At 41.3% G+C, this 15,686-nt stretch overlaps 1 protein-coding gene across 1 annotated transcript; it reads right to left on the reverse strand.

Moving 5' to 3' along the window:
• Nucleotides 1–1,529: 1,529 nt before the first annotated feature.
• On the reverse strand, nt 1,530–15,111 carry fgf21 (fibroblast growth factor 21; the record flags this gene model as incomplete). Its single annotated transcript, XM_080021357.1, has 4 exons — nt 1,530–2,042; nt 2,221–2,324; nt 9,454–9,531; nt 15,048–15,111. The coding sequence occupies 4 exons, from the start codon at nt 15,109–15,111 to the stop codon at nt 1,755–1,757; spliced, it is 534 nt and encodes a 177-aa protein (XP_079877483.1). The 3' UTR covers nt 1,530–1,754.
• Between the last annotated feature and the right edge of the window lie 575 nt (nt 15,112–15,686).

The following is a 15,686-nucleotide window of genomic DNA, read 5'->3' on the forward strand; positions in this document are numbered from 1 at the left end:
TGAAATAGTTTTATAATAGTTTTATATCATATTTTTATGATAATAGTTGTATAAAATAATTTTCTAATAGTTTTCTAATATTTTTATTTAATAGTTTTATGATAATAGTTTTTATAGTTTTCTAATGCTTGATATAATAGTTAAATTAACAAATGCAGGTATTTCATGTCTTACCTCATCTCTTCACAGCTGCTAGTCGTGGATTAACCGTTAGCCGTTAGCATGGTAGAGGAACAAACTATTGTTTATATGAGCTCTTAACGTACAACGTGAATAACAGTAAATAACAGTTAATAACAGTGAATAACTGTGGATAACCATGGATAACCATGAATAACAGTGAATAACAGTATATAACATCATTAAAGCAGAATTTTCCATCTCAAAAGTGAAAAGATTTCAAAGTTTTTTCGTTAATAAAACGCGTCTGATCAAGCCCTGCCAACCCCCCTGAGGAAAGGGCCAATGAGCGACCAGTATGAGCTGTCAATCAACATCCTGGATCCTCCTGCTCAAGGTGCTCCCGCTTAAACATTCTTATTATTATCCAGCAGACATACAATTATTATTGTTATTATTATTATTATTATTATTATTATCATTATTATTATTATGATTTATGTCGTATTTTTCAGTTAATTGCTCAAAAACACCTTCCATTGTCTATTAATTTTAAAATTATGAATCAATAAAATATTGTTATACTTTATTTTAATATATGGTGGGAGAATGATAAACAATATTCATCATACAAGAAGAAAGGGCTGTTATATATAGTTACTATCTCAAACAATATGTCAACATACTTCAAAATAATAACATTGGATTAAATATTACTCGTAAAATCCAAATAAATATCAAATCAAATAAATCAGACGTTCATCGTGTTTGAGTCCAGCAGAGGGCGCTGCAGGCCTGTTGACTTCATATGTTGACATCCAGTTTGTAATACAAACTGCCGCAGCTGAGGTATTAGAACAGAGTCCTGAAAATGTATCTACAAGTAAAAGAACTTCTCTGAGGAACATATGTTATTAGCTTAAAATATTGCTCACAATTAGAGTTACTCTCAATATATAAACTCAAGTCTGTTGTATAAATAAACCACGTGATATATATATATATATATATGTATATATATATATATATATATATATATAAAATCCAGCAATGCAAATTCAGAAGTTTAACAAACAAATTGTTCGAAAAAACTAAATACTTATAACGCAATAAATATACATGTTTACATTTGTTTTCTAATGTTGTAATGATTCAGAGGATTCCAGTTTCAGTCCAAAGGAGTCAATACTGGTGTTCAGAGGAGTCCATACTGGTGTCCAGAGGAGTCCATACTGATGTCCAGAGGAGTCCATACTGGTGTCCAGGGGAGTTCATACTGGTGTCTAGAGGGGTCCATACCGGTGTCCAAAGGAGTCCATACTGGTGTCCAGAGGAGTCCATACTGGTATCGGAGAATAGCCACTGTGATAAATGTAATACACATATTGATCCATTTGAAATGTCCCAGATATGAAAGTAATGACTTGATTTTTTGCTTTTTCACACAAAGCAGCAGAGAAAAGGTTGTTTTTGTGAATGAAGAAAAAACATTTTTGAAGAATCTAAAATCTCCATTGGAGAAAATTTGATTATAGATCAACCATTTTATAATAAGCCCAAACTGAAAGTCCCCAGCTAGCAGTGAAAAGGAGCTAATGGCATCTTTGGGCATCTTCAGGAGTATTTGGGCGTCTTCAGACGTCCATGGAGAACTGAGGACTGACCACAGACCGCAGACTCATCCTGAGAGGATCTTCAGAGTCCAGGTCCACGTGGTCCCGCGGCTCCAGGTGCTGGGACTCGGGTTCCTCCACCAGGCGGCTCGGCAGCGGCAGGAACCTAGTGAAGGGGAGGCTGGGCTTCTCCGAAGAAGGTCTTGGCGCGAGGGAAACTGGAAGTCCGTGGTGCGAGGACAGGAAGCGGGTGTAGCCGTCGCCGAGCAGCAGCTCCCGGAAGGAGCAGTCGGCCTCTGAGAAGCGGCTCTGGAGATAAAAACATGATGGCATGACAATCTGATCAATATTCAAATTATTTGCCTCTTCAATATCTCTGGACCTCTAGAAGCTGGACATGTACGGAGGGACAAGATTGAAAGACAGAATAAACAGAATGAAAACAACATTTTCCGCTTGAGCTGTGGGCGGTGCACAGTGGCCTCACCTGTCCTCTGAGGGACCCTTCCCCATCGACACACAGGTAAAGAGACGACGAGTGTCCTCTAATGACCGTCTGCCCAGGATGGAGTGACCTCAGCTCCAGGACGCCTGGAAAACATTAGGCTCCATCAGAAATGCGGAATTAATGTGTACTTGTATGACCTGTACCTGCGTTGTATTAATTATCAATACATGTCAAAATTCTTGTATATTTGTTCTCTGATGACAGCATAAACTTCCGAACCAGGCTGAAACATTTTTTTCATCTGTTTAATTTACAATACTGTAACGCTGGGTATAAGTTGCTGTTAATCTATTGTTGTTTTGCAATGTTTTATTGAGGGAGGTGTTCACCATAGTGGGTAATTGGCTAGGAAATTCTTCCGGGGTGGGATAATTGGGGTTAAGTGCAAGTGTGTCTGGGAGGAAGGAGAGAGCCAGTGAGATAGCCAGCCGGATTCAATTTGTTGCAGGGGACACCTCAACCTTGGTTAGCTGCTCGCCGTTCTTCTCCACCCTTTCAGTTAACCTGCAACCCTATACATTGGTGTCAGGAGTGTTGGAGTACCTCGAACCTTCGGTAGCTGGACGGCAACTATGGACGCGAGTGGATTCCTGACTCCACATCTGTCAGGAGAACCCAAAGTGAGTAAGGTGCGTTCGAGTCAAACTGAGTCAAGAAGTTCCAAAAAGGAAAACAGAGGTGCATTCAATCCAGGCAGAACTTCGTCGGAGCCAGGTGGAGGAGGGGTCATTTCCTTATCAGGAGTGGAGATCAGCCCGTGTTTCCAAACCGGAAATGGAAAGATGAATGTTTAGACAGTAGCTGAAGTCAAGTTATACTGAGATGGATGAACAGTGCAACAGCTCTGCCAAGCAAAAATGTGACTGTGGTTTTTGCTGAGAAAACCTTTCTACCGGACATAGATAATGTTAAACTTCCAGATCGAAATAAGGCTGCAACATTCCGGGTTAAACCAACTAGCTTGTCTGCTAATGCTAACAGGGCTAGGATACCACGGCCTGTTTTTGACAGCCCATTGGCTGAGGAAGCTAACTACCAGGATGCTATGGTTTCACAGCTGGAGGCTATTAGCTGGAGACTATTAGCTTAGCCGCTGAAAGCTAATAACATGAGCCCTTCAGGGTGGAGCCATACTGCAATGACTCCAGCAACCCAGGCCAGGGTTCCAAGAGTTGATATTGACCTAGTGACAAATCGTGCTAATTCAATGAACTCACAAGTGTCGGGACTTTTCATGGATGGCGTTTGTAGTGCACAAGTGAGTCACTGCTACCCCATGGCTCATCAGGTTAGCGGGACCCCTCACAATCCCCTTCACTCCAATTGCCTGCCCCTTCCAGACTTCACTGCACTGCTGATCACTGCTTTCACACAAGCCATCGCCACAGCTATAGCTGGCACCTCCCCAGCTCCTGCGGCTACAGGCCATTGGAAAAGAGACCAAGTAAAGGTGAGGAATTATGATGGCATTGCTGATTGAGAGACGAGCTAACCCTATTTCAGCTGATAGCAAAAGCCAACCAATGGGACAAGACTGAGAGTGTGGTTCAGTTGGCTGCAGCTCTGGAGGGGGAGGCAAGAAGGGTTCTCCTAGACCTTTCAAAAGACAAAGAAGAATCTTAAATCATCGCACACCACGCCACACTACAACAAATGCATACACACACATGCACATGCTTTTGGATGGTGGCTGGTGAAATGTGGCCTCTGCATTTGACCCATAAATGGACATGATGGGTCCCCAAGTTATAGCATGGACCATAGAAAGGCAATTTGGTGAGCCAGGCGACTCTTCAACAAGAGAATACGCAAGGAAAGAGAGAAACTGTGGGTTTATGCAGCTGAACTACGCCACCTAACTCATAAAGCCTTTCCAGAGTTCAGTTAGGAGCACAGGTTTATCCTTACCAAGGAAGCTTTCATCAGTGGGCTGACACCTGACAAACTGCAGGAGCAGGTCTGACTTCGCAAGCCTGTAACTTGGGAAGGGGCTCTGGAGTGTGCGCCCTGCCCTTCTATTCCTCTCTACAACTGGACACACCTAGACCGCCTAGGCCTCAAGATTACACAGGCCCGCCAGAATTGCAGTGTAACACCTGTCAGAGATTTGGCCGGAGGGGCCACATCTCCGAGGCCTCATGAACTCAACAATCTTATGCCACGGGCCAACGCTAGCTGTCGGGAAATGGGGTGGGGAGCGGAGGTGAGGAAGGTTACTCCTCAGGACCTAAATTGTCAAGGGTGCTGGCTCTGATTAATGGTACGGCAGTAGGTACAATGGTTGACTCTGGTTCTACGGTGAGGTTAGAGGTGAGCTTTCCACTACATAAACAATCATACGCCCAGGCATACTGCCCAAGGACCTCCACTAGTGTGCTACAGCATTCCTCCTTATCATGGTGACCGGAGATAGAACATCCATGCTAGGTCATTGTACAGTCAATATCCAGTTGGGCGAGCAGACTTTTCCTCACTCTATGTGGGTAGCTCAAATTCAGGAGGCATGCCTGCTGGGTTTTGACTTCATGAGGGATGCTGTGTTGGATGTTGGACAGCGGACAGTGACATTCATGGACGGTCCCCACCACCTCCAATATGTGATAATGACCTGGCTGAATCAATCCAGACAACCAGTGTAACAAAATAATTTCACAATATATACATATATAAATCTATGTAATCACATAAACGTATATGCACACACATAATGATGAACACAACTTCATACAACCCCAGTCACATATTTTCCATTATTACATACATACATAATTTCCACAGACATCCAAACCTTGGAGCCCAGAGGCAGATATCAGTATTTAGGCCTCACCGCGTCCCACAGACATTCCCAAGCCTTGGAGTCCCAGACGCAGTTGTCATGTTCAGGCCTCACCTTGACGCAGCTAAAGAGAGTGAGAACAACATTCGTCACATAGTTCACCAATGACTAGTAACGCCAAACTGACTATATATTGTTTCTGACTTCCCACAATAAACCGTTCGACTCAGAGAGCTGCTCCTTAGCACATCTCTTATCCGACCCTTGTACAAGTAAAACCAATGTCTGTCTGTCTTTTTATATTTAATCCACCGATTGACAAACTGCAAATTAAAGCGACCCTTTTATTTCTGTAACACCAGCATACCAGACGGACTGCTGCTGAACACAGCCACCAGGGCAAGTGAGGCTGAGCAATACCCAGAGCTTCCTGAGTTTCCAACTGTGCATGTTGTTCAACCTGAACCATCAAATGGAATCTCCTCTCAAGATCCACAACCCTTATTCATTGAGACAGAAGCCCACTCAAAGGAACCAACAGCTTTCCCATGGGCGAATATGGTTCAGGATGGAGACCAATCAGGTTTTACACCATTGTCCGCAGGTGCGGTCACCTAACCGGTGCATCCACCACGAGGATCCAGCCCAAACCTCCAAACGTGCGTGACTAGAGAACTCGCGACCAACAATGCGGCTGTGAGTGGCAATGTCACGGGTGGTACTTCACAAAAGCGGCCAACCCAAGAGGAAATGGTCAAGTCAGTGCTGGAGAATAATAGAGAGGGGTTGTGCAAGATGCAGCAGCAGCAGCTATGGGATTTGCTCTATGAGGACCGGTCAGTTTTTGCCTCTTCAACTTCTGACCTGGGCAGGACCCACCTTGGGATTGATACAGGCACAGCCCACCCCATTCGCCAGTGACCACTTCGCGTACCCTTTTTAACAAGCAAGCTGCCGCTGAACAGTGTGTGGCAGAGATAAGGGCTGCAAGAGTGATTGAACCATCATGTGATTGAAGAAGCTCATGGGAGACATCAGTCGTAATGGTACCAAAGAAAGATACTACCTAGTGGCAGTTTTGTGTTGACTTCAGACCAGTGAATGAGATCACGGTCAAAGACTCATATCCCGTGCCACGAGTCAATGATGCACTGGATGGAATAAGAGGTTCTGCCTGGTTCTCCTTGTTTGATTTAAAGAGTGGGTATTGGCAGGTGCCACTGTCACCAGAGATCCGTTCTAAGACAGCTTTCAGCCAGTTGGCTGTAAACTGTGGAATTTCACAGTCATGCCATTTAGGCTATGCAACACCCCAGCCACATTTGAAAGAATAATGGAGAAAGTGCTCGCAGATGTTCCACCACAATATGAACAAGTCTATCTTGATGATGTACAGTACTGATCCATAGTGCAGACTTCAACACAGCCTTGCACATCGTGTGGATCCAAGATCCAGCAGTCGGGGTTATAATTGAACCCTGAGAAATGAAGACTCATGCGAAAAGAACCTTTCTGGGCTACAAAGTTAGTGGGCAAGGGGTGAGCACGGAGGAGAAAAACATCTCTCCTGTCCAGGACTGGTCAGTTCCAAAGAACTCTTCTGAAGTAGGCTTCTTCCTGGGGTTCGCCTCTTATTATTGCCGCTCCATTGCCATGTTTTCTACTGTAGCCACCCCTCTAAACCGGCTGATATGCAAAAATGTGCATTTTGATTGGGACCATGAGCAACAGTGAACAATTGATGCGCTAAAATTAGCACTGTGTCAGTCCCCAGTTTTGCCGTCCAAAGATTACATTACATTACATTTAGTCATTTAGCAGACGCTTTTATCCAAAGCGACTTAAGATCCAGGAGAGCAATTCGTGCTGGACACTGATGCAAGCAATGATGGCCTAGGTGCGGTCCTGGCTCAGATCACGACCAAGGGGGAACAAGTCATCGCTTATTACAGCAGGAGATTCTCAAAGCCGTAGCGCAACTATTGTGTCACCAGGAGATAACTACTGACAGTGGTAGACTCTGTTAACCACTTTAAGCATTACTGATGTGGACTGAAGTTTGTTATCCGGGCAGACCATGCCTCCCTCAGGTGTTTGATGTCATTCAGAGAACAGGAGGGGCAGGTCGCGAGATGGATTGAACAACTTCAAGACTATAACTTCTCGGTGGTACACACACGAGTCACACAAATGCGGATGGGCTCTCCAGACGACCATGTGGGATGGAATATATGTACTGTGGCCGAAAGTAAAGGACACAGAGGCAGTGAGACAGCGAGCAGAGAGATGTATAGCCCTGCGCCTTGAGGACACAACCAATGGGGTCAGGGAGCAGCAGGATGACCCAGAGCTAAGTACAGTATTTAAATGGCTGGACGTCGTCCAGCGACCAGAATGGTCAAAGATCGCTGATCGCGGGACTGTTCATGAGGAGCCTGTGGTGACAGTGGGAAGGCCTGACTCTTCATGCTGTCAAGATGTTGGAAGGACCCGGGAAGGGAGTGATAGCAGATGGTGGTGCCAAAGAGTTGACAGGTGGAGGTGCTTAGTTTCCATCATGGTCCACCAGGAGTAGGGCACTTTCGTATGAATAAAATGCTAAATAGAGTACGACAAGGGTTCTGTGGGAGCACATGTAGGCTGGATGTGGAAGCCTACAGCAAGCCTCACAGCAAGAAGGTCCTGGGTTCGATTCCCGCCTGGGGCGCTGTTGGCACCGTGCTCCGGCGGGTTATCTCCCAAATAGGAGCCTTTCTGTGTGGAGTTTGCATGTTCTCCCCGTGCTCACATGGGGTTTCCTCCACCTCACGTCAGTAAGGACCCCCCTCAAAAACATGCACACATCATCGTCTGACCAGCGATGGACACTTATCACCTGGTCCCCGGGCGCGTCCACGTATGCTGCCCACTGCTCCTGGCTGTGGACCCGGAGGAAGGACAAGCCAGGATGGGTTAAATGCAGAGGAACCATTTCACCGGCCACCATCCAAAAGCATGTGCATGTGTGTGTGTGTGTGTGCAAGCATGTGTTGTAGTGTGGTGTGTTGTGTGACAAATAAAGTTAATGTTTAAATAAAATAATGTTTCTTCCTTCTTCTTCTTCTTTTCTATTGTCAAAAATGTGATCCCTGTGTTGCTTGCAAGGGCCCTACAGGCCAAAGAACAGCACTGCTACAGCAGTATCAGGTTGGAGCATCAAGGGGACGCCCAAAGGGGCGCCCAAGGGGGTGCCCTTTTCCGCACACCACCTCAAAATCGCTATGTTGTGGTGGCATTGGACTAATTTACAAAATGGCCAGAGGCTGTGGCGGTTCCGGATCAGGAGGTGGCTACTGTCACTTCGGAGTCCTGGCCGAGCTACACTCCGATCAGGGAAGGAATTTTGAGGCCCAGCTGTTCAAAGAAATGCGCAAACAGCTTGGAATTCACAAGACCAGAACAACACCTCTCCACCCCCAGAGTGATGGGCTGGTGGAATGGTTTAACTGCACCCTGGGGGCACAATTAGCTGTTGTAGTGGTGAAAGATCAGAAGAACTGGGATCTGCTGTTACCATTAGTCCCAATGGCTTGCCACTCAGCAACACAGGAAACCCCTGGTGCATGCCAGCCTTAGTGATGCTAGGTAGAGAGCTCCGGACTCCACCCACTCTAGCATACAGCGGCCCCCAGATACCCCCCAAGTACCAGCTGGCCCTGAGTATGCTACCCATCTTAATGAGGGATTAGACCTGGCCCACGAGTTTGCAAGGAGGCAAGCTGAGACTGCAGGGGCTCGGCAGAAGAGAGCTTATGATCAGCACACAAAAGGAACTCAGTGGAGTCAGTGTAATGCTGGGTATACGTTTCTGTTTTATCTATTGTTGCTTTGCAATGTTTTATTGAGGGAGGTGTTCACCAAGGTGGATCATTGACTAGGAGGATCTCTAGGAGGCGGGATCATTGGGGATTAAGGAGGGAAGGAGAGAGACAAGAGACAAGGAGAGAGCCAGCGAGTTAGCCAGCCTGTTTGACTTTGAGGTTAGAGGTGGGGACACCGGGGACACCTCAAACTTGGGTTAGCTGTTGCTGCAGCAAGGTAATAAAACTGGGCTCGGTTGAAGTATCGAACGCATCATCGTCTCCTCATGGTTCTTCTCCGCCCATTCAGTTACCCCTACAATACTGTCCCTCTGCATCTCAGCACAAAGTATGGACTGTTGGTGTAGTACCACTCACAGCCACAGTGTGGCCGAGTAATGCTGCACTTCATTGGAAATCGGTAATCCCGAGGTGCCAGTCCACGGTGTGCCGCCATGTTACCGTGACGACAGCTGAAAGCCTGAAAGTCTCATTTGGAATTTGAACTTAAATGAACGCTCCTTTCCACACAGAGTTCCAACTTCCAACGGACTGCAGCTGTAGTACAGATTTTGTCCTCTAGGGGGAGACACTCACTGTGGGGGGTCTGCTCCAGGCTTCCGGACACTCTTCCGTCTGGACTCATCTGCAGGTAAATCCCCTTCCGGTGGTTTTCTGGTGAGAGCAGCCTCCAAAAATTTATTAACCACATAAATAACAACACGACACAGGTAACAAATATACGTACAGCTGTATAAACCAGTATAAAACTATATAAACTAGTACAAACCTGTATAAACCCGTTTAAAACGGTATAAACTAGTTAGAGCTGTATAAAACTGTATGAAGCTAATATAAACCAGTACAAACCAGTACATACCAGTTTAAACCAGAAAGAAGACAGTACAGAGAGGTAAAAAACAGTGTAAACCAGTTTAAACCAATTTAGACCAGTATAAACTATTTTAAACCAGTATTAACAGGTATAAACCTGTTTAAAACAGTATTAAACACGTTGAAGCTGTATCAACAATTCCCATCCAGTATAAACCAATAGAAACAATTTGAACCAGTACAAACCAGTTTAAAACCAGTACATTAAAAAAGTATTTAAATCAGTATATATTAATCGGTTTAAACCGATTAAACCGATATATGAACCTGTTTAAATCACTAGATAAACCAGTATAAACGGGTAAAAAAGGAGTTTAAACCAGTCTATAAACCAGTATAAACCAGTATGAAGATGTATAAAATATTTGTGTCTAATACAAAAAACAATATAAACGAGTTTAAACAGTGTAAACCAGTTTAAACCAGTATATAAACCAGTATAAACCAGTACAAACCAGCATACAAACCTGTATAAACCAGTTTAAACCAGTATATAAACCACTATTTGAACCGGTTGGAACCAGTACATAAACCAGTATATAAACCAGTATATAAAGCAGTATTCAAACCACTATGAACCAGTATATAAACCAGTTCAAACCAGTTTAATCCAGTATACAAACCAGCACAAACCAGTTATAACCTGTATTTAAACCTGTACAAACCAGTTTAAACGAGTATATCAACCAGTCTTCAAACCAGTATAAACCCGTACAAACCTGTTTAAACCAGTATGTTAACCAGTATTTAAAGCATTATAACCCAGTATATAAACCAGTACACACCAGTATATGAACCAGTACAAACCAGTTATAACCAGTATACAAACCAACACAGACCAGTTTAAACAAGTATATAAACCAGCCTTTAAACCAGTATAAGCCAGTATTTAAACCAGTATAATCAGTTTAAACATGTATGTAAACCAGTATTTAAACCAGCATAGCCCAGTATATAAACTAGTACAAACCAATATAAACCAGTATATAAACCAGTACAAACCAATTATAACCAGTATATAAACCAGTAAATAAAACAGTCTAAACCAGTTCAAACCACTACATTAAAAACGATTTAAATCAGTATAAACCAGTATATGAATCGGTTTAAACCAGTTAATGAACCAGTTGAAACCACTATATAAACCAGAATAAACGGGTAAAAAGCAGTTTAAACCAGTATATAAACCAATATAAACCAGTATGAAGATGTATAAGATATTTGTGTCCAGTACAAAAAAACAATATAAACGAGTTAAAACAGTGGAAACCAGTTTAAAACAGTAAATAAACCAGTATAAACCAGTACCAACCAATATAAACCAGTTTAAACCAGTATACAGTATAAACCACTATTTGAACCAGTATAAAACCAGTTGAAACCAGTTTATAAACCAGTATATAAACCAGTATTTAAACCACTGTGAATCAGTATATAAACCAGTACAAATAAGTTTAAACCAGTATACAAACCAGTAAAAATCATTTATAACCAGCATACAAACCCTTACAAACCAGTTTAAACAAGTATATAAACCAGTATTTAAACCAGTTTAACCAAGTATATAAACCAGTACAAACCAGTTATAACCAGTATTTAAACCAGTCTTCAAACCAGTATAAACCAGGATATAAACCAGTACAAACCAGTTTAAACCACTATATAAACCAGAATAAACGGGTAAAAATGAGTTTAAACCAGTATATAAACCAGTATAAACCAGTATGAAGATGTATAAAATATTTGTGTCCAGTACAAAAAAATAATATAAACGGGTTAAAACAGTGGAAACCAGTTTAAACCAGTAAATAAACCAATATAAACCAATACAAACCAGTATAAACCAGTTTAAAACAACTATATAAACCACTATTTGAACAAGTATAAAACCAGTTGAAACCAGTACATAAACCAGTATATAAACCAGTATTTAAACCACTGTGAACCAGTAAATAAACCAGTACAAATAAATTTGAACCAGTATACAAACCAGTACAAACCAGTTATAATCAGTATATGAACCCTTACAAACCAGTTTAAACAAGTATATAAACCAGTCTTCAAACCAGTATAAACCAGGATATAAACCAGTACAAACCAGTTTAAACCATTATGTTAACCAGTATTTAAAGCAGTATAACCCAGTATATAAACCAGTACAAACCAGTATAAAGCAGTATATGAACCAGTACAAACCAGTTATAACCAGTATACAAACCAGCACAAACCAGTTCAAACAAGTATATAAACCAGTCTTTAAACCACTATAAACCAGTATTTAAACCAGTACAAACCAATTTAAACCAGAATGTAAACCAGTATTTAAACCAGCATAACCCAGTATATAAACCAGTACAAACCAATATAAACCAGTATATAAACCAGTACAAACCAGTTATAACCCGTATATAAATCAGTACAAACACGTTAAAACCAGTATACAAACTAGTACAAACCAGTATGCAAACCAGTACAAAGCAGCTTAAACCAGTATACAAACCAGTGTAAACCAGTTTAAACCAGTATATAAACCAGTATAAACCGGTTTTAACCAGTACCTGTGTAGAGGTGTCTCTGCCGAACCACAACGCCCAGCCCCAACAGGGGACTGGAGTCGGGGAGATGGAAGGAGAGAGAGAAGGAGGGAAGGAGGATGGAGAGAACATGGAGGAGAAGAGAGGAGACTGGGGAGAGGAGGAACATTCTGGACAGAGAGAAAGAGGAGAGAAAAATGGGAAAATAAATACAAGTTTTTACCCTTTTAAAGACAAGGGAGGAGAGAGGGGAGGGATGGAGGGATGAGTCAGAAAGACAGTCATTTCCCACCAGGAGTGTGCGTGCGTGCGTGTGTGTGTGTGTTTAGATTCCAGAGGGAATTGAACGTTTGAACAGACATCAACATTACATCTAATAGGTAATATCCATCCCTCCATCCATCCCTATCTCCATCCATCCCTATCTCCATCCATCCATTTCTCCATACATCCATTTCTCCATACATCCATTTCTCCATACATCCATCAATTTGTACATCCCTCCATCCATCCCTATCTCCATCCATCCATTTCTCCATACATCCATTTCTCCATACATCCATCAATTTGTACATCCCTCCATCCATCCCTATCTCCATCCATCCATTTCTCCATACATCCATTTCTCCATACATCCATCAATTTGTACATCCATCCATCCAGCCACATCTCCATCCACCTGTCCAGCATCCATCCATCAACTCATCCATCCATTTTGGATCCATCCATTCATCCATCTCCCATTCATCCATCTCTCCACTCTCCATGATTGAAGGGGTATCAATCATTCATAATGATTATTATGATCATGATTATTATGATGATTATTAATAATCAATAAGCATAAGCATGATGATGATGATTATTATTATTATTATTATTATTATTATTATTATTATTATTATTCTCACATCTGGCCTGGATCCAGTGAAATAAAGGACTGCCTGGAAGTACTTTCTCTGTTTAATTTAGAGATTAAATAATTTCATCTGCTTCTTGTTGTGTGTTTTTATGTTTTTTCAGTGTGTGTTCAGTCGTCATAGTTACTAGAAAAATACTTTATGCAACCAATACTCAAAGTATTCAAGAAAACAGGCCAAGGGTCTGTATACTGAACAATGGAAAATGTGCAACAATATCTAGAAGTATTTGTCAATTAATGAATAGAAAAATAATTGAAACGAATCAAAACAAATAATTGAATTGAATTGAATAATTGAATTGTATTAGAGTTACATTAGAGTAAGAATGTAACAACTTAAGAGTTACAATGTAACAACCTTAGAGTAAAAATGTAACATTACAGTAACAATTTTACAACATTAGATTAACAATGTAACAACATTAGATTAAGAATGCAACAACTTAAAGTAAGAATGTAACAACATAAAAGTAAGAATGTACCATTAAAGTAAAAATGTAACAATATTAGAGTAAGAATGTAACAACATTAAACTTAGAATGTAACAACATTAGAGTAACAATGTAACAGAGTAGCGATGTTACAACATTAGAGCAACAATGTAACAACATTAGAGGAACAATATAACAGTAGATTAAGAATGTAGCAACGTTAGAGTTAGAATGTAACAACATTAGAGTAACAATGTAACAACTTAAGCGTTACATTGTAACAACATTATAGTAACACTGTAATGACAGAGTAAGAATATAACAGCATCAGAGTAAGAATGTAACAATAGATTAACAATGTAACAACATAAGATTAACAATGTAACAAAATTTGAGTTACAATGTAACAGGGTAGCAATGTAACAGCATTTGAGCAACAATGTAACAACAACATAAGAGTAAGAATGTAACAACATTAGATTAAGAATGTAAAACATCAAAGTAAGAATGTAACAACATTAAAGTTACAATGAACATCATTAAATTAACAATGTAACAGCAATAGAGTTACAATGAAACAGAGTTGCAAGGTAACAACATTAGAATAACAATGTAACAACATTAGACTAACAGTGTTATAACATTAGATTAACATTGTAACAGCATTATTTTAACAATGTAGCAACATTAGACTAACAGTGTTATAACATTAGATTAACATTGTAACAGCATTATTTTAACAATGTAGCAACATTAGGGTAACAATGTAACAACATCAGAGTAACAATGTAACAACATTAGGGTAACATTGTAAAAACATTATTTAATTAATTTTATTTTCACTATGACTTAATTCTTTTTGATGTGAGCTACAACACATTTCCCTGCTAGGATGAATAAAGGACCATCTATTTATGTATCTATAATCCATCCATCTATTTCTTCAATTATTCTCCAGTATTATTTTCCAAAATACAATTTTCAGGATTTACAGTATGACATTGGATGTGCAGTGTGTATCATGGTATGTGCTGTGTTTATTATGGGATGTACAGTATTGTTGCTGCAATAAACAAACTGTTAAACTGCAGCTGGGAAATGGATTTCACAACCTCTGGAACTTCTGGTTTGAGAAACTGGAAGTGAGGCTGAGAACTATTTACTCTGGGTGCACGGTGTTGGCGTGTATGGTGTAAACAGTGCACGTCACGTGACCTCTGACCTCCTCCGCTGATTCCTCGAGTGTTTCTCAGAAGCTTCAGTTTCCTGGACGTTGTCTGTTTGTTCCTGAGACCTACCTCTTGTTCCAGAGCTCTGCCTCCAGCTGCTCCTCCACCTGCTACTCCGCCTCCTCCATCTCTTTCTTCTTCACCTCCTGTTTCCTCCATCTCCTCCCACTGTCTCTTTTACCTTCTCCACCTCCTGTTTCTTCCACCTCCTTCATTTCCTCCACCTTGTTTTCCATGTGCTCCATTGTCCTCCACCTCCTCCCTATCTACTTCATCTCCTCCTCCATCTTCTCAACTCCTCCATCTCCTGTGTCCTGCTCCTATATCCCCTACATCCCTCTTCTTTATCTGCAGTCTATCTTCCACCTCTTTGTTTTATCTCCTCCGTCTCCTTTGTCTCCTCCACCATCTCCAGTCCCCCAGTCACCTTCATCTCTTCTACATCCTACATCTAATCTTTATCTAATCCACCTCCTGTCTTATCCTCTTTATCTCCTACAGTTTCTTCATCTCCTCTATTGTCTCCATCTCCCATTTTCCATCTCCTAAATGTCTGTGTCCTCCATCTTTCTCACACATCTCCCCCACTTCCTCCCATCTCTAGCTCCTTTATCTTCTCCATCTCCTCCATTTCCAAATTAACAAAATAACAGCACCAGTGTTTTACAGGTATCTGTTTTTTTTAATTACAGCTTTTACAATCATCTTCATTATTGTTATTTCATATATTCAATGATCATCACTACTCTCCATTAAGAATATTAATTTTAATCATAACACAAAATGTTTTTTCAAAATGTACACATACAAGTAGCATATC

This window comes from Zeus faber, assembly GCF_960531495.2.
Source record: "Zeus faber genome assembly, chromosome: 20".
In the NCBI taxonomy this organism is placed as follows: domain Eukaryota; kingdom Metazoa; phylum Chordata; class Actinopteri; order Zeiformes; family Zeidae; genus Zeus; species Zeus faber.